Source organism: Pezoporus occidentalis, unplaced genomic scaffold, assembly GCF_034315485.1.
Source record: "Pezoporus occidentalis ecotype Australia unplaced genomic scaffold, CSIRO_AGI_Poc_V1 ctg124, whole genome shotgun sequence".
Taxonomy (NCBI): Eukaryota; Metazoa; Chordata; class Aves; order Psittaciformes; family Psittacidae; genus Pezoporus; species Pezoporus occidentalis.
The window spans coordinates 3,723,661-3,746,397 of record NW_026913038.1 but is presented as its reverse complement, the minus strand read 5'-3'; the positions used below and the strand labels follow the sequence as shown (position 1 = coordinate 3,746,397).

Here is a 22,737-nt window from a genome sequence, read left to right as displayed (position 1 = left end):
GTCACTTTGAAAAGCTTTAGACTGGCTGCCAGCATCCCCAGGGTGGCACACGCTGATCCTGATAAATCACAGTGCACGCAGGCAGTGCCGACTGACACCCCTCTCCTTCCTTATGCATCTTGTGCTGAACTCCTGCCCCAGGGAGGCTCCCCCAGAGATGGGTTTCCCAGTAATATGTGACCCTGATCCAGAAAGGACTCCCCTTTCCCCACCCGCCTCCCGGATCCCCCTCCCGCCCCTTCCCCATGGTTCATAGTGTTGCCCACGAGGCAGATGGTGCTGCAGTGGTGGGGTGTGGGACAGCGTCTCTCGCCCCATGTGCCTTGGAGAAAGGGGGCTTGTAGCTCTTCCATGAGCCCCAGTGTCCACTGGGGCTTGGCAGGCATTCCTGCAGCCTGGCTTAAGTCTGCTTCTTTTCCCATTCCTGCAGAGAAAGGACAAAAAGCAGCGGATGAGGAGACATTGCTGGAGAAGCGAGCACTGAGCTCAAGGGCGTCCCTCCCTTCTGGGGGCTTTGGGCCACTTCAGCATCTTCAAAGGCTGGGGTCACTGCTGCCTTAGGCATTGTAAAAGCAATGCTCTTGCCCCTGCCACCCAGCCTGCACTTCCCAAATCTCCCTGCAGGTTGGGATCATGCCAGCAGTGAGAGCTTCTGAGCTGGGTCAGCCTGGCTGCAGGGGACCATGGCAGTACCCTTTGCTTTTGGGGTACGGAGCCAAACCCCAATCCCCCAATTTCATGATCAAGCAAAGGGGACAGGGCAAAGGCTGAGATTTCCCATGGGGCCAGGGAGGAGAGGGTAAGTGAAGCAGGACCTTGGCCTTCCGCAGCACGTTCCCCTTGTTGGCAGGGATTATGGAGGGACTTCTTTTCCTCAGTTCAGCTGCACAGTTAACAGGGACCAGGTGCTCAGGGGTGCTCCCATTTGGCTTGTTTGTAGCTTCCTGGAGAAAAGAGGGAGCAAGAAGGACAAGGATTTAGGAGATTCAGGGAACAAGGACAGTCAGGAAGAAGAAAAAGCACAAACTGTCTTGAGGTCAAAACTGATGTGACCAAACCTAACCGATGCTTTGCTTCCCACCTCTGTCCACAATGAGACAAAGGGGCAGGGATATCCCTTCTTCTCCATGTGCTGCTTCCCCCGCCACCCAAGCACCACTGCTAGGGGAAGCTGGAAGCAGGAAGAAAGGATGCATACCCCATTCTCAGCCTTGCTGGTCACAGCCAGCCCCAGGGCCGGGCCTCCCGCCAGCGACTGCTTCAGCCGTTCCTTAACTTCGGTCAGCTTCAGCTCCAGATCGACGCGTCCCTCCTCCTTCTGCCGGCACTGTTCCTCCAGCACCGCCACCTGCTGCTCCAGCTCCTGCAGCTTCGGCCCTGCTTTCACAAGCGCACCAGCTCAGCTTCTTTGCCCAGGGATGGAGAAGCCAGCCATCCTTCTGGGCTGGGACACTAGATGGGGCTGCCAGCCTGCCAGCGTGCTGCAGCCAGCCTGGCTCACAGCCACAGTGCCACCACCAGCCCAGTGTCCCCAGCTCTGCACCACAGTGCCTTCAAGCAGCCGCAGCTGCAGCACTTGGATGGCACCAACCTACCCGTGCTGCTCTTCATTGCTTCCCGCAACTCTCGTTTCTCTTTCCGCAGCAACACCAGCTCGCTGCGAATCGATGCTTTCTCCTTCTCCAGCTTCTCCTTCTCTGTCAGAAATCGCCTGGCATCCTCCTCCGCCCGGTTCTTACCATACCTGTACTGGTTGGCATCTGCATGCCCAAGGAGACCCTGTCAGGAAGGCTCCGGGTCTAGCAGCACCGGTGGCAGCTGAGCTGGCGCAGCACAACCCAACACCCATGTGCCAGAGCCGGCCAGCCCCAGCCTGGGTGCAGACCCCCTTGTGGAAGCAGCATCCCCTGGTCCTGGCCAGGGTCCCCATGGAGCTCTGTGGCTCAGGGCCCCACTCACTTGACGCGTGCCTCTTGACCTTCACTTGTGGGTCCACCCGCCGCGACTTCTCACTGCAGGAGGATGCATGGCGCTTCACCTGTGCGCCTGCCGGCCGCTCCTCAGCCTGCAGTGGGACAGGAGGACACCGTGCTGTAACACCCATGGGGCCATCACAGAGCATCTTCTGTAGCCTGGCCACAGTGGTGGGAGAGGGCGAGCCATGGAGCCTCACCCACCTGAACCTTCTCGTAGGGGACATCATCGTACACCACACGGGAGGAGTCTGGCTGGTGGTCTTGGGAGGAGCTGGCCCACCTGCAGGAGGAGAGATGGGGTCTTCACTTCCATTTGCCAGCCCCGCATTGAGCCCTTTCATCTCAGAGGGGTTCCCGCACTGCATTCTCAGCTTCACTCATGAGCACTCTGCTCTACCCTACCCTACTCACTCTGCCTTACCACACATATCCCTTGAGTCCTTCATCCACACTGATGAAACACTTTATGCTTTCCATTCCTTACAAGGGAAACTGCCCTGCTTTGGGCTGCCCAACCTCTGGGGCACTGGCTTTCCCCACCATCACAGCACAAACAGTATCCCAGTCTGGGCCTTTTCTAGGGAGCACAAGGGATGAGGATCTCCATTCCCAGCCCAATGCTCTGCCCCCAGAACAGCCCCTTGCCAGCCCACAGCATAGCAGGAGGACAGCCTTACAGGTAGGAGTGCCTCACAGCCGTCACTATGTTGGCAATGGTCTCCACATCCACGTAGTCGTAGTGCAGGGCCTCTGGTGCTGTCTGCGAGCCCGTCTCCACCAAGAGGAGACCCAGCCAGCGGCCCAGGTCTTCGGAGCAGCTTGCCTATGGGGAAGAAAAGGGATTGGGGTGCATGCCAAGATCCCGAACCCTTGTCCTCACTCTTGTCTCCCAACATAAAGCCCTGCTGTGGAGAAGCACTTTATGACATGAAGCCTGTGTGCAAGACTTAGGAGGGTCCATATGAAAAAGCACACAGGCACATGGAGGAGGTCTCAAGACCCCCAGCCCTGGGCTTCCTTGACATGCAGGGGAGGGGAAAACACAGCACTGCTTGCATGCAAGTGGGGATCATCACAGGAGATGCTCCCCAACACCCCCTGCCCACCCCACTGCCTGCTTACCTCCAGCGCCACCACCTCCTGCCCGTTGCGAAGGATGCGGAAGGCAAAGGGGTGTTTGGGGCCCAGCCCCGGGGCCACCTCGCAGCCCCGGAGCACGATGGCATTCACGTGTGTCCGCAGGTCAGTGCGGTCCTTGTGGAAGTAGAGGGTGTTGCCCTTGAGGCGACACCAGCGCTCCTTCCAGCACTGGTTAACCAGGACACTGAGGTAGCCTGGGGGTGGTAGGGTCAAGGGAAGGGTCTCAGACATAGCTGCACAGAGATTACAGCATGGTTCCCTGCTCCTTTGGTCCTTGTGTGCCTCAGTTTCCCCACAGAGCCATCAGGAACACCCTGGTTCCAGGTGAGGTGCCAGCTCAGTGCCACACAGTGACCTAAGCCTGTTTTCTGGATACAGGTAACAGTGGAACATGGTTCCCTGGGCATCACAGCTATTTGGAGAACTGGGACTGGGCACCATTTCATAGCCTGAGGCATATCACAGGCCTGGAGCAGCTCCATGCCCTTGCCCCCACCCCACTGCCCCTTTACCCCCTGCCTGCCCCCTATAGGGGAGGAAGGATGCTGCTCCCCACCGCTCCAGCCCCACATGAGCCGAGCCCTCTCTGCCCCAACCCGCACGAACCGCAGCAGGGGATGTCCTCCTCGGTGGAGGTCTGCGTGTCCTCGGGGGAAGGCTTCTTCTTGGAGAAGCTGATGATCCTGGTGATTTTCTTCCCCGCTGCGCGGCTCATCGAGCCCTTCAGGTCAGCCAAGCCACTCTTTTTGCCCTTCCCTGGAAGGAGGACAAGGTAGCTGTGTGCCCCTGGTGCGTTTCATGGCATCCACCTCACGGGGAGAGGATGCTCTCAGCTGTGGAGCACACAGATGACCCTCAGCTGGGGGACAGCCAGCATGGCTGGGGCAGGGACGGTACCATGCTCGCCAGGCTCTCTGCGCGCTGCCGTGGAGCTGGTCTCACCCGTGGCCACGCTGTCCGAGTCAGAGGTGTGCTTCTCCTGTGACAGACGCTGCGGGAGAGCAGAGCAGGGACCCTGTCAGCAGCATCCCCATCAACAGCATCCCCACTGTCAGCAGCATCCCCCCTGTCAGCAGCATCCCTCTGCGCTGCCCCCAGGCAACAGCCACTACCAGCCTTTCAACCCTCCTGCGCAGGGCTAGGATGTGTCATGGTGCCAGGTGAGTGCTGTTCCCCTTCCCCAGGGGTACAGAGCCCCATAAGCCTCACAGAGCTGCTGTGAGGATGAGAAGAGTTCCTCGCCCAGCACCAGGAGCTCGGTGTTTCCAGCCCCGCATTCCCCAGTCTTGGCCACAGCAGCCCCATGCAGCACTTCAGTGAGGTGGTTAGAAACCATCACCTTATCCAGGTCCAGCTTGCAAGGCATCATCGGGGAGGTGGGGGCTTCCATCCCACCTGCAGCCGGACTGCTGGCTTCCTTTATCACCTGTGGAGACAGCCCCAGCAGACACTCAAAATGGACCCAAGGGACAGGGCTTCTTCCTTCCCCTTGGCTCAGCATGCTCCCATCTTGCTGCCAGCGCGAGGCTGAACCCCTGGGATGTATCCTGTTCTTTGCAGAACAGGCCAGCAAGCCCTGCTGAGGGCACCAGCCCAGCTTGCTGAGGTGTGACCCACACCTTGGCCCCTTCAAAACTGCAACTAGTTTGGCAGATTTTGGCAGAGACTTTGGGAATCTCTGTCAATCAGAGGCGAGGGCCGTGGGTGCTGAGCCACAGTCATCCTGCCAGCACAGGACACCCCAGGACCCCCTGTTTTACAGGCAGGCACAGCGTGGCTGTGTAAAACAACCCTGTTCTCCCACCTGTGGGGTAATAGCTGGGTTTGTGGTGAGCTCAGAGGCTCCTTTCCCACCGCGGCCCTCGCCTCCTGCCCCTGAACAAAGGCAGGAAAGGGCCATGGGGAAGAGGAGGGGGAGAGCAAACATCGGGGGCTATCAGCACCGGAGATGCCCCGGTCCTGGGAAGCATCTGGCCAGCCCCCCAGACGATAAGAGATGGGAGCAAAGCCCCCTTCCAAGGGGGCAAGACCTTTCCCAGGGCTGTGGTACCTTCAGCCACTCCTCAGCCTGCTCCTTGCTCTGCACGGCCAGCACCAGCGCCTCGGCACCCGGTAGCGAAAACCGCAGCTCATGCTTCTTGCGCCGCCCGTCCTTGGGGACGTAGATGACATTGCAGGAGCCCAGGGGCACCTCCACGTGTGGCTGACGGTCCTTGGAGCTCTTGTAGCACTACGGGAAGCAAAGGGAACTGCTCAGAGCCCAGACGCTGGCAGAGCTGGGGTTCCTCTCGGGTGGCACAGATGGAGATGGCTCAGTCTCTGCACCAGCCTCAGTGGCAGAGGGCTGCAGGGTGTCCCCTCACTCCAGGGGGTCCCAGAAAGGGGACTCCTCCTTGTGCTAGTAATAGAAGCGAGAGCAACTTCTGCATGTGCTGCAGGGCAGTGGCAGCCTTGGGGCAGGGTCTTGGCTTGGATAGTGCTATTCTTCTTCAGCTTAGACACAACCACCCTCATAACCCACTGACAGGTTTCTGTCCCACAGCAGCTCTGGGCTCACCAGCAGTTTGCTGTCCCGTATGATGGTGAGCTGCTTGGCCCACTGTCCGAAGCGCTTCTTGCGCAACAGGAAGGCACAAATCCTGCAGTCCTTCACCAGGTTCATGGAAGCTTCCTCTGACGGCCACTGGTGTGTGAGCTGCTGGCTCTTCGCCTCCTCCTCCTCCTCATCGTACGACTCGTAAGAGCTGCTCATCGCATCCGAGTCATTGACTGGAAGGAAGCAGGCGATTCACCCCGAGTGGCACCCCAGGTCCTGCCTGCCGAGCACCCCTCCACACTGCTCTGGGGCAGGGCCTGGCCTGGGTGCTAGAATGGAGGGACTCCATGTCATTCTTTGCAAACAGCAGTGTTTTGACCCCAGCAGTCTCCACTTCCCTTCCAAACCAGGCAGGATGCTCATGGGCTGCAGGCCAGTCCCAGGTGCATCTGTTCAAACCCCTGGGGTGGCTTATTTCTGTGTGAGGCTCCAACTTTGAAAGCCTGGGTTAAACCTTCTACCTGCATCAGAGCATCCCGTGCTGGCCCTCTGCACACACCTCCCACACAGGGCATGGAGGAGCAGGGTTCTGCACTGGTGTCTCAGACCTCCTCTGCCATGGCCAAGGCAGCTCACACAGGTCATGAGAGCTGCACAGTCCACCCCATGGTGGTGATAGACACAGCACCAGTTACATCCCTTCTGCAGCACAAGGGCTCTGCTGCCGTGACAAACAGCACCACACGCTCCTTGCTTTTTTGGCCAGCACACTCTGATATGAGAGGTTCTCCAGCCTCAACCCCACCGGCCACCAGACCAGTGCTCAAGCCCCATCTCAGGGCTGGACTTCTGCTGAAGCAAGGGCACCAGATACCTACAGGAGGTTTTCTGCTCCCCGTTCATCCTGGTGACAGGGTAGCTGCTGTCTGCATCCTCGTAATAGCCATCCTCGATGGAGTTGGGGGGGCTGGAGCTGTCTGCAGAGGAAGCAAGGGGCAGCAGGGGCTGTTAAGAGGGCTGACAGGGGTTGTTTTCCCCCGAGGATGCTCTGAGCAGGGAGCTGTGAGCCAGGGCAGAGCAAAGCACAGCTTCCCAGGGCATCATCACCGGCTCCCTGTGGATCCAGCCTCTCCCCATCACTCCCTTCCCCATCAAACCAGAGCAAACAACTCCCTGCAATAACAGCACAGCAGGATGGGAAGGGAACAAGACAGGATCAACGCTGGTGGGAGCAGTGGTGCTTCCTTCCCCAGGACGAGCTGGCAGGCAGGCAGGCAGGGGATGCAGCAGGCAGATTTCGGGGCTCTCCCCCCACCTCCTGCACCCCGGCACAGAGCAGGACTCACTGCGGGAGGTGATGTACTCGGGGGCCTTGCCAGGGCCCAGGGGCAGGGCTTCCTCGTAGTAATCCTCAGGCGGGGGAGTGGTGGGCAGTGGTGGGGCAGGGTCCACAGGAACCTGCGGCAGAGACACCACTGCGTTAGCAGAGCGGGTCATGAGGAGTCCCAGTGGTGACACGGGACAGAAAGGGGTCCCAGCCCTGGCCACCGCCACCTCCCCGTGCGGGTGCAGAGCAGACCTCATCGGGGCAGTCAGGGACTCACAGGTTTCGCCGTCTGGGTCCTCGCCAGCTCCTCCCCTCCAGCACCTTCCCCGGTGTCCCCCTCCTCCTCCTGCATGTCCTGGAGGTCCCGCAGGTCACAGTCTGCCGGGGTAAGTGAGAGGGTGAAGGGAGCAGGAAACCCCAGGGCTGCCCTCCCCAGCCATGCCTCCAGGGACCCCCAGGCAATCACCCATGGCCCTTCACTGGGAGGGTGCTGGGTGATGGCATTGCTGGTAACCACTGATGGTGCACGGACCCCAATGGCCAGGCCCCAAATAGCGATGGGGGAGTGGGAGCAAGTGCCTGGGGTGATAATGCCCACACTAGATACAAGGATACAGCTTTCACTCTCTTTCCCCGGGCACCCCAATAGCCCTGCCGTCAGCAGGGGCCCCAAGACATACCAAACTCCTCAAAGAGAGACTCCACGAAGCTGGTACCGTTGCTCAGGGATGCTGTGTTGACATACATGTAGTCCACATCCTTCCCTGGGAGCAGAGGGATGCTTTCAGCCTGGGGGTGGCTGGGACAAGCACTGGCACCCTTCTTCCCCACAGACACCAACCCAAGGACACAGCTCAGCTCACCCCACCATGCCATGGGCCACCTCTCCGGAGCAGGCACCCAGGAATCCCCAGGAGGGCAGGAAGATGGGAAGGCTGTGAAGCCCTGGGTCCTACTGGCCTTCCCACAGAAACCCTTGCACTCAGCAGGCAGGAAGACATCTGTGGAGAGCTGCTTCCACAAGGAGCAGCCCCCTGCAGCCATGGCAGGGCTGACACCAGCCGCTGCATCCAGGGCGGAATGAAGCTGGGAAGCAGGACCAGGGAGCAAAGTGTTCCGAGGTAGCTGAGCATGAGCTGGGCACTGGGCACAGAGGCAAAGCACTCTTGCCATGCAGAACGTGCTCCTGCCGCGCGGGGGATTTGGCCAGGATCCCTCTGGGGCAGCCGCCAGCCCTGGGGACAGACACCAGGCACCACAGGAGCGGGACACAGACCTGCAGGCGGCTGCAGCTTCTGCAGGATGGTGGACACGGCCAGCTTCTTCTCCTGCGTGGTGGCACTCAGGTACTCATGGTCCAGCAGCTTGAGCAACATGCTGAGCTCTGGCAGGAGCTGGTCCAGCACTGGAGAGAGCAGGAAAAAGCCCGTCAGCCAGGTTGGTAGCGTTAAAACCAGGCAGAAGGGGCTGGAACGTATGGAAGGCCCCAGGATGTGGATCTTTCCCAGCTGGCCCAGCACGGCTCAGGCAGCATTTGCTAATGCACACGTGCTCCTTCCACACACAAGCTCTTCCACCTGCACGCAGACACCAGGATGCAGCCTGCTGAGCCTGTGAATGGGAACGCCAGCTCTGCATGCTACTGGAAAAGTATCAAAGGGCTGAGGACACATTTTTCCGTGCAGATAAAACTACACCTCTGTCTGCCTGACACCCATCACTGCTGTTGGTACCCCCTCGCTGTGACGGGCCCTGGGTGGTGATGAGGGAAGGAAGGAAGAAAGGAAGGAAAGGAAACCCAGATGCCATCTCCAGAGCCACCTGGCAATGCCATCTCCAGCTGGGGGACATTCATATTCCTCTGCTGTGCTCAGCCCACCTCCACATGGTGCCCATACACAGGCTAGAGCCTTCCTCCCAAGGCTCACCAACAGCAGCTCCTCTGCCCTGCTGCCACTCCTCCCCTGTACCATCCCAGCTCATCCACCCGACTCCATGCATGGAGTCACTGCCCCAGCTGACAGTCCCTTCCCAACACAGGCACTTGGAAAGTGCTTGGGAGCATGAAGGGGGGGCTCTCCCCACCCAGCTCTGTGTTGCTGGTCCAACACACACAGCCCAAGATGCAGGCAAGAGGGTCAGAACAGTGGAAATCTTGGCAAAGAGGAGCTGCACCAGAAGCCACAGCTCATCCGCTTTCCAGTGTGTGGGAATCATAGAATCAGCTAGGCTGGAGAAGAGCTTTAAGATCAAGTCCAACCACTAGTCCCAGTACCCACCAGCTTCTGGGCTGCTGCTGCACCTGAGCACAGCATCATCCCAGCAGACAGAAGGGAGACAGAGAGAGCCCAGCAAAAAGCAGGAAAAGAGAATTTGCCACCAATCACCATCACAGGCACAACACCAAGTTCTGGGTCTCCTTTCTGATGTGGTGATTCTTGGGCTATTTTTTTAGCACCCAGTAGCTGTGGGGTTACCCACGCAGCGAGGCTCCAAAAAACACTCGGGTGTTTGCATATCAGAGCATGGCTACATAATTTAATCACTGAAAGCAGTATTTATGGGGCTGGCAGTGGCTGACCAACACATTAACAAGGGATGGGAAGGATGGGGAGGGCCTGAAATCTCTTCTGAGCTCCCACACTCCCAGTTCTGCAAGTGCACCACATCCTCATCCCAGGTCTCTTTCTGTACCAATCTCCTCTGAGCAGGATAGGACAGAACTGAGCTGAATCCCAAGTCAAGTTTCTGTTTTACCCGGGACCATGGGTACACCCAGATGCCCAGGGTAGTCCTGCAGGGTGCAGTGCCTGCTGGAGATGCATTGGAGAGGCCAAGTTCAGGGACGCCAGCAAACATGCAGCCATGAGGCCACAGAGGGAAGGATAAAGCTGTGGTTTCTTCCAGTGGAAGTGTGAGCAGGATCCCTTCCCTTGGCAGCAACCAAAAGTCATCATGGCACAGCTGGGGCAGCATGCAGCTGGCCTTGGGTCTCCAGGGACAGTAGGAGAAGCCAGAAGTGATTGCAGGGGCAGCTTGGATGTGCTGACTGACGGAGATGTCTGGCAAGGAGGGGAGAGAATGCCCCAGGAGTATGGAGCATCGGGGACACCCTGTCTGGGCTGTACCCATCCCCACCACCGGGTACTGGGATCCCACAGCAGTGAGGGCTGGCATGGGGTGTATTTCCCAGGGGAAGAGCACAATGCTGCACTGCTGCATCTGACGGGATCCTCATCACTCATGCTCTTTAAGGGTCTATGCTGGGCCCTATCCAACCACCACATCCACTCTGCCCAACACCCATCCAAAACTGGGCTGCTATAGTTTGACCCAGGAGTTTGGGTGCCCACCTTCTACCCATTGAGCCATGGCACAGAGCATGGAGTGAGTCTCCCAGGACTGGCAGGAAGCAGACTGGCACTGCTGCCCCCAAAGCAGGGACAGTGCAATCAAACCGAGTGCTGTTTTCAGCTGAAGGGAAGCCAAATGTGAATGGGTTGATACAGATCAGCACCCGGCCAAGATGAGCCCCTGGGCAAGGAGACAGCATGCCCAGCCCCAAATCCCTGCCTCCCCAGGACACAAGGCAGGATGCGCCTCACAAGTCTCTTCCTGCCGCCCCAGCCGATGGGTTTCTATCTCCGCAGACCTTCTGCTTCCTCCTCCCTCCCCAGCGCCAAGCTAAACAGCAGCCTCAGCCCTTTCAGCAAGAGCAGCTTTGCCAGCACACATCTCCTGTGGGCAGGCCAAAGCAGGACAGGTAACCCGCAGGCGGGGAGCAGAAGCCTCAGCACAGCTCCAGACAGAGCTGACAGCATCCCCCAGCCCATAGGAAAATAGAGGGCAACCACAAGGGAAGTGGGGGTCCTGCTGCTTGGGCTGGAAAAGCATCTCACAGCAGACAGGCAGCCACAGGATGCAGGTCCTGCTGATGCTCTGCTCACTGCTGCTCTCCACCATGCACCTCCTGGGGTGGGGACCTGCTCTGCCATGCAAGAACCTCATGCATGATGATTGAGGGTAAGCACTCAGTTCTCATGGCCCTCTCTTTGCCCCTCTGAACAGGCAGGGAGGGAGGGAAAGTGCTCCCTGGGATGTCTGCAGAGTGCAGCACAGGCAGGAAGGGAGCAGGTTCCTGCTCAGCAATGTGGTGGTGGTCTCCAGCCCAGGTCAGATGCTCTCGCCTGCAGGGCTTGGCAGGGCAGGGGACTAGAAAGGAAGCAGATGGGACAAAAAGCAAGATGCTCCCTGTCCACCCAGCACCTGCAGGCATCTAAGGAGACACCCATCTTCCTGCTGCCCCAGCTCAGCATGCTCTCAGCTAACCACAAGCTCCCACAGAAGAGATGGGGACCACGTGCACTCCCTACATCAGTTTCACAGAGCACATGGAAGCCCTGGCCATGGTGGTCACCAGCACCCTCATCCCCTGCCCTGTGTAGGACATCTCCCATCACAGCCACCAGCTCTTGTGTCAAGGCTTCAGACCAGCTGAGGGCAAAAGGGCAGGAAGGTTCCTATTAATAGTGACAAAGCAGGCAGCAAGGGGACCCTGCTGCACGCAGGGAAAGAGAGTGGCTGATAAGGGAGGCTTGTGGCCAGCATGGCAGGCGGGTGAGCGCATCACAGCGCCCTGAGCACCCAGTGCTGAGCTGGGCACACAAAGCAGGGTGAGCACTGAGGGCTCCTTTGTTCCCCACAGCTGAGCTGTCCCCTCCATCTCCCTTGTTAAACATCCTCCAAAACACAAGGCAGTAAAAGAGGCCTGCAAAGCAGGAGGGTACAGAGCTGCAGAGCTGAGCCCCTGCTCAGGGCCAGCAAAGGAAGGGAAGGAATTCATTTCCTACACTTGTTAGGCTTTCAGCGTAAATCAGGTCAATGGGGCGGCTACAGGAAGCAAGGGGAGATTGCTCCGGGCAGGAGGGCGATGGGGACTGATGTGATTGACCCATAGTCACCTAGTGAGCAAGGAATGAACATTGCTTCTGCAGTAGCCACTGATGGGACATGGACACCTCTGGCCTCACACCCACTTCTGGTACTGACAAATGGCTCCCACCTGCTTCCTTCTGCAGCTTCTCCTGCAACTGACATCCTGTGGGATCGCACTGCTTTGCTGGGATCAGGCTCTGGACACAGGCATCCCAACACAGGGAGCGGTGCCAGCCTCCCCTCCCAGGAACTCCCTCCCCTCTATGCTTGCAGCCTGTTGCGCTGCGTAGTGCGATGGGGAGATGTCAGTGAGGTCCCTGAGCCTGGGAAGGCCAGGAGCCGGGGCAGCAGATGGCTTTAGCATTAACTAACTGGGTCTGGATGGATTGGGGCAGCCAGGGCAGCTTTGCTGGGGTGGGGTGAGGCAGGGAACCAGCACCAGGACGCTGCTGCTGCTCACAACAAGGCAGTGTTTGCTCTGCTGCCCTGGCAGTGGTACCAAGCACGATGCTGGCAAAGGAGCTGCGTTTCCTCCACCACCCCTCTTCACCCTGCACCCAGGCCAGCTCTATTTTTAGACCCAATGAACAACTCCCCCCCACCCCAGAGACCTGTTTCCACAGCACAGAGATAAGGGTCCAGGCACAGCCTGCAGCTGCAGAGCCCTTCTCCCCCTCCTCGGCCTCTGCTCCATCACAGAGCAGGAATCAGGTCTTGCTCCAGCAACCTGCAGAGAGGAGGAAGAGGAGGAGGAGGAAGAGGCTCTGGCCAAGCCAGAGCAGGAGTTTCCTGGTGTTCAGACCCAGCTTTTGGAGGGGGGGAGATGAGACAATGGATGTGGAGTTGTCACCCCTAAGGAAAGCAGCTCTGCAGCCTGAAAGAGAGCCCCGCGGAGGGGAGAGGCTGTTTCACAGCACCATAACGCTGCGAGGCTGCTGCAGTGGGAGGTGGATGGGGACTTCCATCCTGTGGCCGCGGTTCTCCTGTCCTCCTCCTGCCCCCGGCCACGCTTCCTCCCGCGTCAGGTGAAGGCTGGGGGCGAGGGGGAAATCGGATGCTGGGAGTAACCACCATTGTTTGTAGCTAAAATAAAGCCCAAGCAAAAATAAACCCTTCCTGTTGGCACGGGCGGGCCCTGGGATGCTCTGCCTGCTGCGAGGCTGCTTAGAGCCATCAACACCGCTAAACAAACGTTTATAGCTCCTGGGATGCCATCAATCGGTGGGGTGTGGGCCAGGGAAGGGGGCACAGCAGGGGACACCCCAGCCCCAGGAAGGAGGTCACCTGCCCCGTGGGACAAACAGACCCAGCGCTGCTGGGGAATTGCTTGTAGCACACAAACCACTCTGACCTCTCCCTGGGCTGATGTTGACAAGTGACACCCAGGCACCGGGGTGTGCCTCCATGCCTCACTGCCTGTCCCAGCACAGGCTGCGGGCATCACCGGAGGGGTGATGCCTTAACTGGCCGTTGACAGTTTCCGTCCACCGCGCTGCTTCCCACCCCAGCAGGGCTAGCTTTCCCCCACCACTGCCCCTTGAGGAAAGCCGTGGCCTCCTGAGCTCTTAGCTGAGCTCCCGAGGCAGTTCCTGTTCCCGTTCCCATTCCCAAGGAGGTTTCTTTCTGATGGGGAGAAGGCAGGCGCGCAGCCGGTGAGGAAGCGCCTTGGCGGGGGCAGCGATCCCAGAATTGTTCCTTTGTGCAGGAGCAGGACGCACCACTGCCTGCCTGCTCCCTGCCTGCGGCCACTGCTGCTCCGGCGAGGGCACAGCACCCTGCCAAGCAGGCAGGGGAAGAAAGGGCAGCGCTCAGCCCTGAGAGGCAGCAGGGATGAGCAGGGCATCCCTGCCAGCCAGGCCCAGCCTCCTGGCCAGACATCCAGTTGGGTGTGGGGCAAACTGGGATGACCGGGATGAGCTGGTGGGGCCAGGAATACCAGCCTGGAAAGTACCTCCTGCTCCCTGCATGGCCGTGGCAGCAGCTTATCGTGCTCCAGCCCAGAGGGTATTTAGGGAAAATCCAACCATTAATGATCACACTTAAACTCTGGCAACATCCCATAACAGTGGAAGATTTGCTAAGGGGCTACTCAATGGACATGAATCATCTCCTCCCTGGAAACAAGGGCCCCTTGAGTGGGGCGGATGAGGGGAGCACGTCTTCATCCGACAGTGTCAGCAGGAGCCTGAGAGCTTGGGGCTGGCTCCTCCGTGGCCAGGAACCCTCCACCCTCCCAGCTCTCCGACTGCTCCAGCCAGTGCCTCTTCCCACCCCTCGCTGTGGTTAACCACCTTGCTGTTAGCCCCAGGAGCCGGCAGCGTCCCTGCTCCCCCTTGGCACCACAGCAGCGTCCCCAGTGCTGTGGAACAAGGCGAGCTCAAACATTTTGTCTTGTCCCCCAGACTCCCAGCACCTCCCCGCTGCTTCCCCACAGCACAGCCCGCACAGCCAGGCTGCATCAGGCAGGGACACACATCTCCTGGGATCTCAGCATCCTGACCCCACAGTAACTAATATCCTTAGCTGATAACCTTGGAAAATCAATCTCGAGACATGAATGTGAAACCTGCTTGCTCAAGGGGGCAGAAGGTCCCTCCCTGCTCTCCTTCCCAGCACAGACTCCTGCTGGCTTCTCTCCTTAGATGAAGGAGCCCACGGGGTTTGTGGGGCCCCTCCATCCTACTCCAGACCTGCGAAAGTGGAGATGAGCAACCAGAGAGGTTAAATAGCAAGAAAGCTGCCCTGGCTGTGCCTCCTTCATCTGTGGCCCCATCTGCTCCAGATGCACACCCCAATGCTGACAGCAGCACGGGAGGGGGTGCCTTTCCCAGCACAGCTCCAGCTTTCAGCAGTGCTCATGTGAAGGGTCCTGTGTCTGCCCCAGTGCCCTTGCCAGCAGCGGCTCCTCTCCCCAGTATAAATAGCCCTGCAGAAAGCCTTATCGCATGGCCTGGCTCCCAGCAGCTCACATCCCAGCAGAGACCAGCCAAGCAGCAAGTCCAACCTGAGGCCGGGCAGCAGAGCTGTCCTTGCAGCCAGGCTGTCCCCAGGCCCTTTAATCTGTCCCTCTGCACAAAACGGGTTTCTCAGTCCTCGCCGCCACCCAAAAGGGGAGAAGAGCAAGGGGAGCTGCTCTGCCCAGCACACCCAGCCAGGCACAAGAGAAATGGTCACAGAAGACTCCCAGAATCCCCATCCTAGTGCACTGTTTTCTAGAGGAGAGGCAGTTTCACATCCTCACTGTCTTAAACTAGAAAGAGTTCTGCATAGAAGGATGTGTAATTACAGGCTGACAGCTTGGAAAGGGCAGATTATCACCTGCATTCACGCCCCTGTCAACTCACACACAGCAAAACCCCTCGCTGCTGTGGGGCCAGTCAGGCCTCTTCTGTATGTAAGCAGATTAAAGGAGGAACTGGAGAACAAGGGGATGGTGGTGGCTCCCTTCGCACCCAGCCCTGTGCTGGCAGCGCACCCCTCGCAGCGCGGCCCACAGGGAAGGGTGCAGCTCTGCAGCCCCAATCTGGTCCAGGCTTTCCTGGGGATGCTCATACTCAGAGCATGGCTGTGAGTGGAAAATCAACCCCTCAACAGCAGCAACTGCATCTCCAGGGCTCTGCTTGGTGTCATCTCCCAGGGAGCCCCCAACAGTGCCATGAGGATTGAAAGCCTCTTGCTGGACTGCAGGGTATGTCCTTCCTCGCAGCAGCTTGTATCAGAGCAGCTTCACAAGTGGTGCAGGTAATAATTAACAGCCTGATTAAATTACCCACAACCATCTCCTGTGACCCAGGCAGATAACCACCCTCCAGCACCCCATGCTGCAGCAGGACTTCTCCAAGGGCTGTTCCCCCTCCACTGATGGCTTAGCAGCTCTTTCCTCACCTCCTGGAGAGGACTGTTTGCTTTAGCTCACCGAAAGCAAACTTTACCCCTCTAAACCCAAACAGGCTGCATTTGCCCCCACCCCAGAGGAGCAGGGGTGGTTTCTCCATCGCCCTCTTAACTGCTGAGCACAGCAACAAGTCAAGCAAATAAAAGCACCCAGGTGAGATATCGCTGTGACCCTGCTCATGCCCCCAGGCAGTGCATAGGCAGCCTCCTCCCTGTCTGCTCTGCCCTTCATTCCTGAGGGCCTCCTAACCCCAGGAACAAGTTGTTTCCAGCCACAGCTCAGCCCAGTTAACACAATTAGCTCTGCAAATACACCTGGACCAGATTCAGTAGTTGCAGACTCCATTTTAAACCTCAGTGCCAGCCTCAGCGGGTGCATGGCAGGATGCTTGGCCAGACCAGCCTGGGGCTCGGAGGCTGCTGGCTGGAGAATACGTTTAAATAATGAATGAAAAAGAAAGGTTTGAGATGCCCTTTAAAGGAATAGTCAGACAGGGGCGAGACCTGCTGAGTAATGTATAAAGAACAAGCTGCAGGCAGAGGGGAGATGTTAGCATTAGTCAGAACCAGAATAAACTCTTCCTCCAACCTGAATTTTGGTGTCTGCCTTTTCCAAACACTCTGCAGTGCAGGCAGCAGCAGGCTGGCCTGGGCTCCCCACGGACACTGGGATTGGCCCTGGAACCAGTGCTACAGCATTTACCCACCCCTGTGACCACCCACTGTGGCAAGGAGAGCATCAGGAATCCTCCCCCAGTCACACCTCGCTGCTGTCTCAGAGCTGGGGGGACCTGAAGCTCTCACCTCTCTGCAGCCCTTCGTCTCCACCAAACCTCAGGCTGCACAACAGCAGGAATTACAGCTAATTGCAGGCACCATGGTGGGAAACCCGCTGACTCAGCACCCCAATGCTTGATAATGGCTCTCCTGTGGACATGCTCTCCACACTGCCCTGCCTGTGGGCAGGCACAGCTATGTCAACACCCAGGGCCAGGTGAGTCCTTCAGCCCCCAGATCTCCAAAATGGACACCCCAACTCTCTGCATCCCAAAAGGCTTCTCTCTGTGTCCTTCCCCAAAACCAAGATCCAATACACGCTGGGTGCAATACCCAACCCGCAGGAGTGAGATGTGGGAAGGCTGGCAGGCCTGACACATCTTTCTAGAGGAAGAGTCACACAAGTGGCTGTGAAAGTGACTGGACCCTCAGAAGCATAATAGGGTATGAGACTCTCATCTAGCAGGATATGGGTGCAGGATTTGCCATAAGGAGCTAATGGATTAGCCACCAGCCAACTATGCTTTCCCAAATGCTTTCAGCCACGTTGCACAGTGCAAACCCCTCTTTTCAGAGGCAGTGAGGAGAAACCACAGACCCTCTGTGGGGGAAATATCTCCACAGAGTCGAAGGGAGACAAGCACACAGCACCCAGCCTCCTGTATTACATCCCTGCCCCAACCTGGCAATGCCCAGGAGCTGTGAGCTGTGCTGGGCTTGAGTCCTCCCTGCCTAGCAGTGGAATTGGGACCCTCTCAGTGGCCAGCTCAGCCCTGTCCCTGTATTCAGTGATGCTCCTGGGCAGGCAGGGCAAGGCAGAGGGTGTCTGTGTGTGGGGCCTGGCCGTGCTGCCCCGGAGGACCCTCGGAGGGCAGGATAAGCGTATTTTCTCAGCTGAGAACAGCCCTTCCGTTTCCTTCCCTTGCCCAGCTCTGCCGGGAGCATCAGGTGCAGTAGCAAGGCCACCGGCAGACAGCATTTCCTACCCGCTTAACCCCTGCAGGGCAGGGATGGAGAGGCAGGAAAGCCAGTTTATCCCAGCAGGAAAGCCAGTTTATCCCGGCGGGAAAGCCGATAAGCTGGAGCACATGGGAAGATGCGACTGCTCTGGTTAATGCCGATGGCTCCATCAGTGCCAGGACTGGTTCACCAAATCTGCTTTTAACTGCAGGATGCAAAAGCCAACTATCAAACCTGTTGGTAGGAAATTCCTGGCTCTCTTCTTTACACCCTTAGTTTTCGAAGGCATGACACTGAGACCACATGAAATGGGAGGCTGCACCCAGTGGACAAGGAACCAAAAAGGGTTTTCCCGCCCCATTACCAAGCTGGATGGGTTTAATGTGCAAAAAAAACCAGAAGAAAGCCAAAGCCATTCTTTGAGCCACTCCTTCCACATCTCCTGCTAATTGCCAGTAATCAGAACATACCAGTCTCCCGGGGGCTCCCTCTTATCACTTCCAGGATCACATGTGCATGAAACACACTTCAAAAACAGAACAAGAAAAAAGCATTTTGAGCATGGAAACCCCTCGCAGCAAAGATCTGTTTTCGTTCTAAGCTCTTATGAAATATCAGTGTTTTCCCCTGCCTGCCAAAGAGCCTGTCTTTGATGCGATGGGAGGCATATCAGGAACAAAAATGGAAGGGGCTGCAGCAACCTTGGGAGGTTTCCAACCCAATTGTCCTGCTGCTGCCCTGGAAGGGTGACATTTAGTAGATACTTCACAGAATTGACAGTTGTGCCCTTAACTAAGGTTCCTTACACATAGGAGGAGATGTGTGCTCCTTAGGAGAGAGCTTTGGCTGTGCTAGGCTAGATAGTAGTTGGTGTAGGGAAGGGTTAAGAGGACAGGACATGAGTCTGAGATGCCAGAAACCACTTCAAGCCTCTATGCTATTATCTCTGTCCCCAGCAAGTTACTTGGCTACTGAGCCACACGCAAAGCTTGCGTCAAGCTCAGTTTTTGCTCCCTGTGCTCCCCTGAAAAGCCTTCCCACTGCTGGGATGAGACAACTTCTTCAAAGCCTTAAACAGAGTTTTCCTGGGCTGGGATAAGAACCACCAGTCCGCTGCAGGCAGAAGGGTTTCAGGTACACGGGGGCTCAGTGCTGCTCCATAGCAAAGGGTGAATCAGCCTCAAGGCTCAGCACATTTGCACCGGAAAACAGCATTTCCAGGTCAAACGTGGAAAAGAGGCAGGTTTTCCACACAGCCCAGGACAGTCCCCAGGGCCCCTGGCTGGAGGACACTACCCGGCTGGGGACACCAGCCTGCTCTTCAGCAGCCCCTGCTATCACATGCACCCATGATGTGCAGGGCAAGTCCCTCTGGAGCAGCCAGGCTGGCTCCAGCAGTGATCCAGGACCTACAGCAAGGCTCATTTCCCTTGGTTAAGGGCAGCGTGGCACACAGAAGGATACTGGAAGATACAGGACAGATAACTCCAGTGTTGCCCTGCTCCACTTGGCATCAGCACCCTTGGGGCAATCTTCCCGCTGCTCTGCCCAGCACGCAGGAGCCTGGGCAGCCCACGGTGGGCTCAGCCCCTTCCCCACATGCTCCTGGCTATAAACAGGCGGTGGATCGGGGCAGCTGGGTTTCCAGCGGAAGGAATGGCTGCAATGCGGGGGAGAGCTCGGCACTTGCCTGGCGCTAGCAGCTGATCCCTGCTCCTCACCCGCTCCGCACCCCCGTCCACCAGGCTCCGTGCATGGATTCCTACTGCTAGGAATGATCCGGGGCTCCCTCCCACCAACCCCGTGGCCTCCCCATTCCTGTGGGCAAGCTGGAGCCAAGTTTATCCCTGACACACCTCTGCTGGTTTGCTGGATTTAGACCCCAGATAAGTTTGGTGCAGGAGCTAAATTCTGGCGGCACAAAAGGTCGGGGAAGTGTCACTAATGAGGAGAAGCCGTGAGTGAGCACAGCCCTGCTAGAGCAAAGGTTCATGGCAGAGATCACTTCCCAAACCACACACGCATGTGCTCCTCCATCAGCACAACCCAAAACAGCACCGCAAGCAGCCACCGGTGTGGAGCTGAGCCCTGCACTGGGAAGGCAGCAGGCTCAGGTGGAGCATGGGTAGAGATGGAGGAGCTGGCAGATCATAAAGCAAGAGCAAGGCAGGATACACACAGGGCCTGATTGGAGCTCCAGGTGAAGAAAGGGGCTGCCAGAAGGCAGGTAGAGGCTGGGAATAGGGCAAAGAGCTCCTACCTACCACAGATCCAGTACCACTTGTGCTAGGTAAGGGAGCCTGGTGAGACCCCCACACCTCCCCTCTGTGAGGCACAGTGATCCAGCTATTCAGGGTGATGAACAGGAGGTTTACATTAGCAGAGAGCCATCCAGATACTAACAGCACCTCATAACAAGGACCCAAAGCAAAGCAGGCATTGCAGCCACTACCACAGCAGGCACCAATGAGGGGGATAAAACAGCACCAGTGGCACTCTTCTAGCAGGGTCAGCCTGCGGAACAGCTACACCGTGCCCTGGACTGTCTTCATGGTGCTCCAGGATGGTTTCCATAATGTACCAAGCATCCCCTGCCTGTCCATGCAGTCTGGCTCCTGGTTTGATTTGGAGTGGCCTCCCACCAACTCGCACAGCAGGAGGATGGGAAGCAAAGACCCTCTGCTCTCCTCTCTCCCCATCAGTGAAGCCCTCCAGGACCCTGAAAGACAGCTCTGCCATCGCATGTCATTTGGCAACACTGCTTCCAGCAACAGCACCCTCCTTCAGCGCTGGCAAAGCCACCCTGGCTGGCTGGCAGGCAGGGCGAGCCACAACCGCGGGGGAAGGCTGTCCCTGTCACCGTCCTGTCCCCTCGCGGGCTGCTGGGCACTGGCACTGCTCCCTGAGCACAGACACGGCGAGCGGCAGCCCAGGAGTCAAACTCCTAATAGCTGAGTTTCCACTGCGGAAACACCGCCCCATCCTTTTACATCGGGAAGGGGAACTCCTGACCCTCGGGTCCTTCTGGTGCTGACCCAGAGCTGCAGACTCAGCACTGTCTGAACCACCCTGGGACTTGTGCGTGGTCCCAGCCTGCAGAGTCAGTGATGCCCCTGCCCTCCTCCGTTATAATTTTTGGCTGGTCCTTCTGTAGCACCTCTGAGGACTGGTTAAAGGCCAGTACCCCCATGCTACACCATGTCACCACCTGCAGCCCCAGGCCACTGTTCAGCAGCAACGAGCAGCAACCCCCCCGAAAGTTTCCTCTGCTCCCTCCAGCGACCTGCGAGCCCCAGCAGAAAGCCCAGGGCTTCTCTGCAAAGCTGGCCCAAAGCCCTGGCAGGTTTATTCATATCCCAGATCAAAGCCCAACATCTACGTGAGCCCCATGCCATAGGCAGCAGGCAGGAATCACACACGTGGGAACGCAGCCTCTTCCCAGCAGGGTGGGGATCAGGTCCTCCATAGCTTTACGAGACCACCGGCATCCTCCCCAGCTAGAGAAATTCTGGATCCGATCAGCTTCATCTAGAAACACCAGCCACCTCCCTTTCTACGACCATAATTGCTCCTAACAAGTGCTTACACCCCATCAACTTGTTTTCAAGCCACTGGCTTTTCACCCATCTGACCAGCAAAGGGAAACTGGTACCAGTTTGTGTCCCTGCTGGCCCTGCCGCAGGGTTGGTGGGGGGCAAAGGCACCAAGGGGACAGAGTCTCGCATCGATCCGGTGAGAGCACCCGCTCGGTTTGGAAAGGGATACGCGACCCGCAGCCCCCGGGACCCGCACGCGCATCTCCGGGCTCCGCACGCCCGGCACAGAGGGGAGAGGGGATGCACATCCCGTCCAGTCCCGTCCCGTCCCATCGCCCCTTACCGCTGAGCCGGTCCATGGTGCCGGAGCCGCGGGCAGCACCGGCCGCCCCGGGAGGCGCGGGCGGGCGAGTGTCACCGGGAGCAGCCGCCCGGTGGGGCCGGGTCTCGCCGTCGGAGCGGCCAATCGCTTCGTCCGCCCCTCCCTCGGTGCGCGGCAGCGCCGAACGCGGGCCCGGCCCCCACACACCGCCCGGGGCTGTCCCCATCGCCGGTGCCCCCCCATGGGCACCCCCCCACACACCTCCCTACACCGCCCAGGGTGCCCCGGGTTCCCCGTGAGCCCCCCAAGCGCTGCCCCATACCGCGCACTGAGCACCCCGGCACCCGCAGAACCCCCCCGTGTGAGTAGCAGGGGTCCGGAGCGGGTTAGTTTGGGCTGATTCCCCCACCCAGCGCTGATTCACCAGTCCCAGTGAGCAAGCACAGCCCCTCATTAGCACCCCGCAACCCCTTCATATCCGCTCCCTCCGGGCGCCCATCGTGCGCCCAGCCTGGCCATGATGCTCCCTGTCACCGTCCCTCCCCAGCAAAGACCTCAGAGCAAAGCTGGGCTTGGGAGACCGGTGGGGTGTGAAAGGGAACGTGTGGCAGCAGGAACAGTGACTCCTGGCACCCCCAGGACAACTTCGCCCACCTCAGACCTGCAGCAGAGCCCTCTGGGGACAGCAGGCTGTGACAGAAACGTGTTTCAGTTTCACACGTACCCACTTATCACTTAGGAAAGCAAAAACTGGACCATTAGGCGTGCATTAGCAGCTGGGCTCCAGGGCTTCCCCATCTGGGGCACTCAGCACAGAACAGTTGGGAGGCAGTGGTCTCTCTGCATCCCTTGTGCCCACCTCTGCTGCCCCTGAACAGCATGGGCTGGAGAGGCTTCCCTGAGAGCTAGCATTGAGCCCTGCCTCAGTTTCCCCATCTTTGCCATGCAGGTAGTTATGGGCAACACTGTCCTTAAAATGCTTTGAAAATGAAAAGACTCCCACCATTGTGTTATTATTAATAATGGCCTCCAGGCTTTATCACTGAAACTGCTGCTGGAGATGGAAGTTTCTCATATCCACAAACGGTTGAGCTTCATTTAGGGAGACACAGGTTATAGGAGTAAAATCATTATAAATAAAATCGGTTCATTTGCTGCTGCCCTAAAGCAGACAGGAGCAATCACCAGTGCAGCATTGCCATCCCCACCTCAGCAGTGACAGACACCAAGTGCTTCCAGGCCCTGTGGCTTCAGCCCCTGGCAGAACCCAAGAATGGACACAGTAACAGGGTTGGGAAAGAAAACCAAGAGCATAAAATGATCTGCGAGACTCC

General features: G+C 58.2%; 1 protein-coding gene across 1 annotated transcript; it reads right to left on the bottom strand.

Moving 5' to 3' along the window:
• Nucleotides 1-238: 238 nt before the first annotated feature.
• Nucleotides 239-21,549, bottom strand: AFAP1L1 (actin filament associated protein 1 like 1). The gene is made up of 19 exons (XM_062607700.1): nt 21,425-21,549; nt 8,256-8,384; nt 7,660-7,743; nt 7,257-7,357; nt 6,999-7,110; nt 6,531-6,629; nt 5,674-5,885; nt 5,167-5,346; nt 4,456-4,542; nt 4,014-4,107; nt 3,723-3,872; nt 3,099-3,310; nt 2,654-2,799; nt 2,178-2,256; nt 1,960-2,065; nt 1,596-1,760; nt 1,199-1,377; nt 816-944; nt 239-424 (listed from the first exon to the last, which is right to left on the bottom strand). The coding sequence occupies exons 1-19, from the start codon at nt 21,438-21,440 to the stop codon at nt 401-403; spliced, it is 2,304 nt and encodes a 767-aa protein (XP_062463684.1). The 5' UTR covers nt 21,441-21,549; the 3' UTR covers nt 239-400.
• Between the last annotated feature and the right edge of the window lie 1,188 nt (nt 21,550-22,737).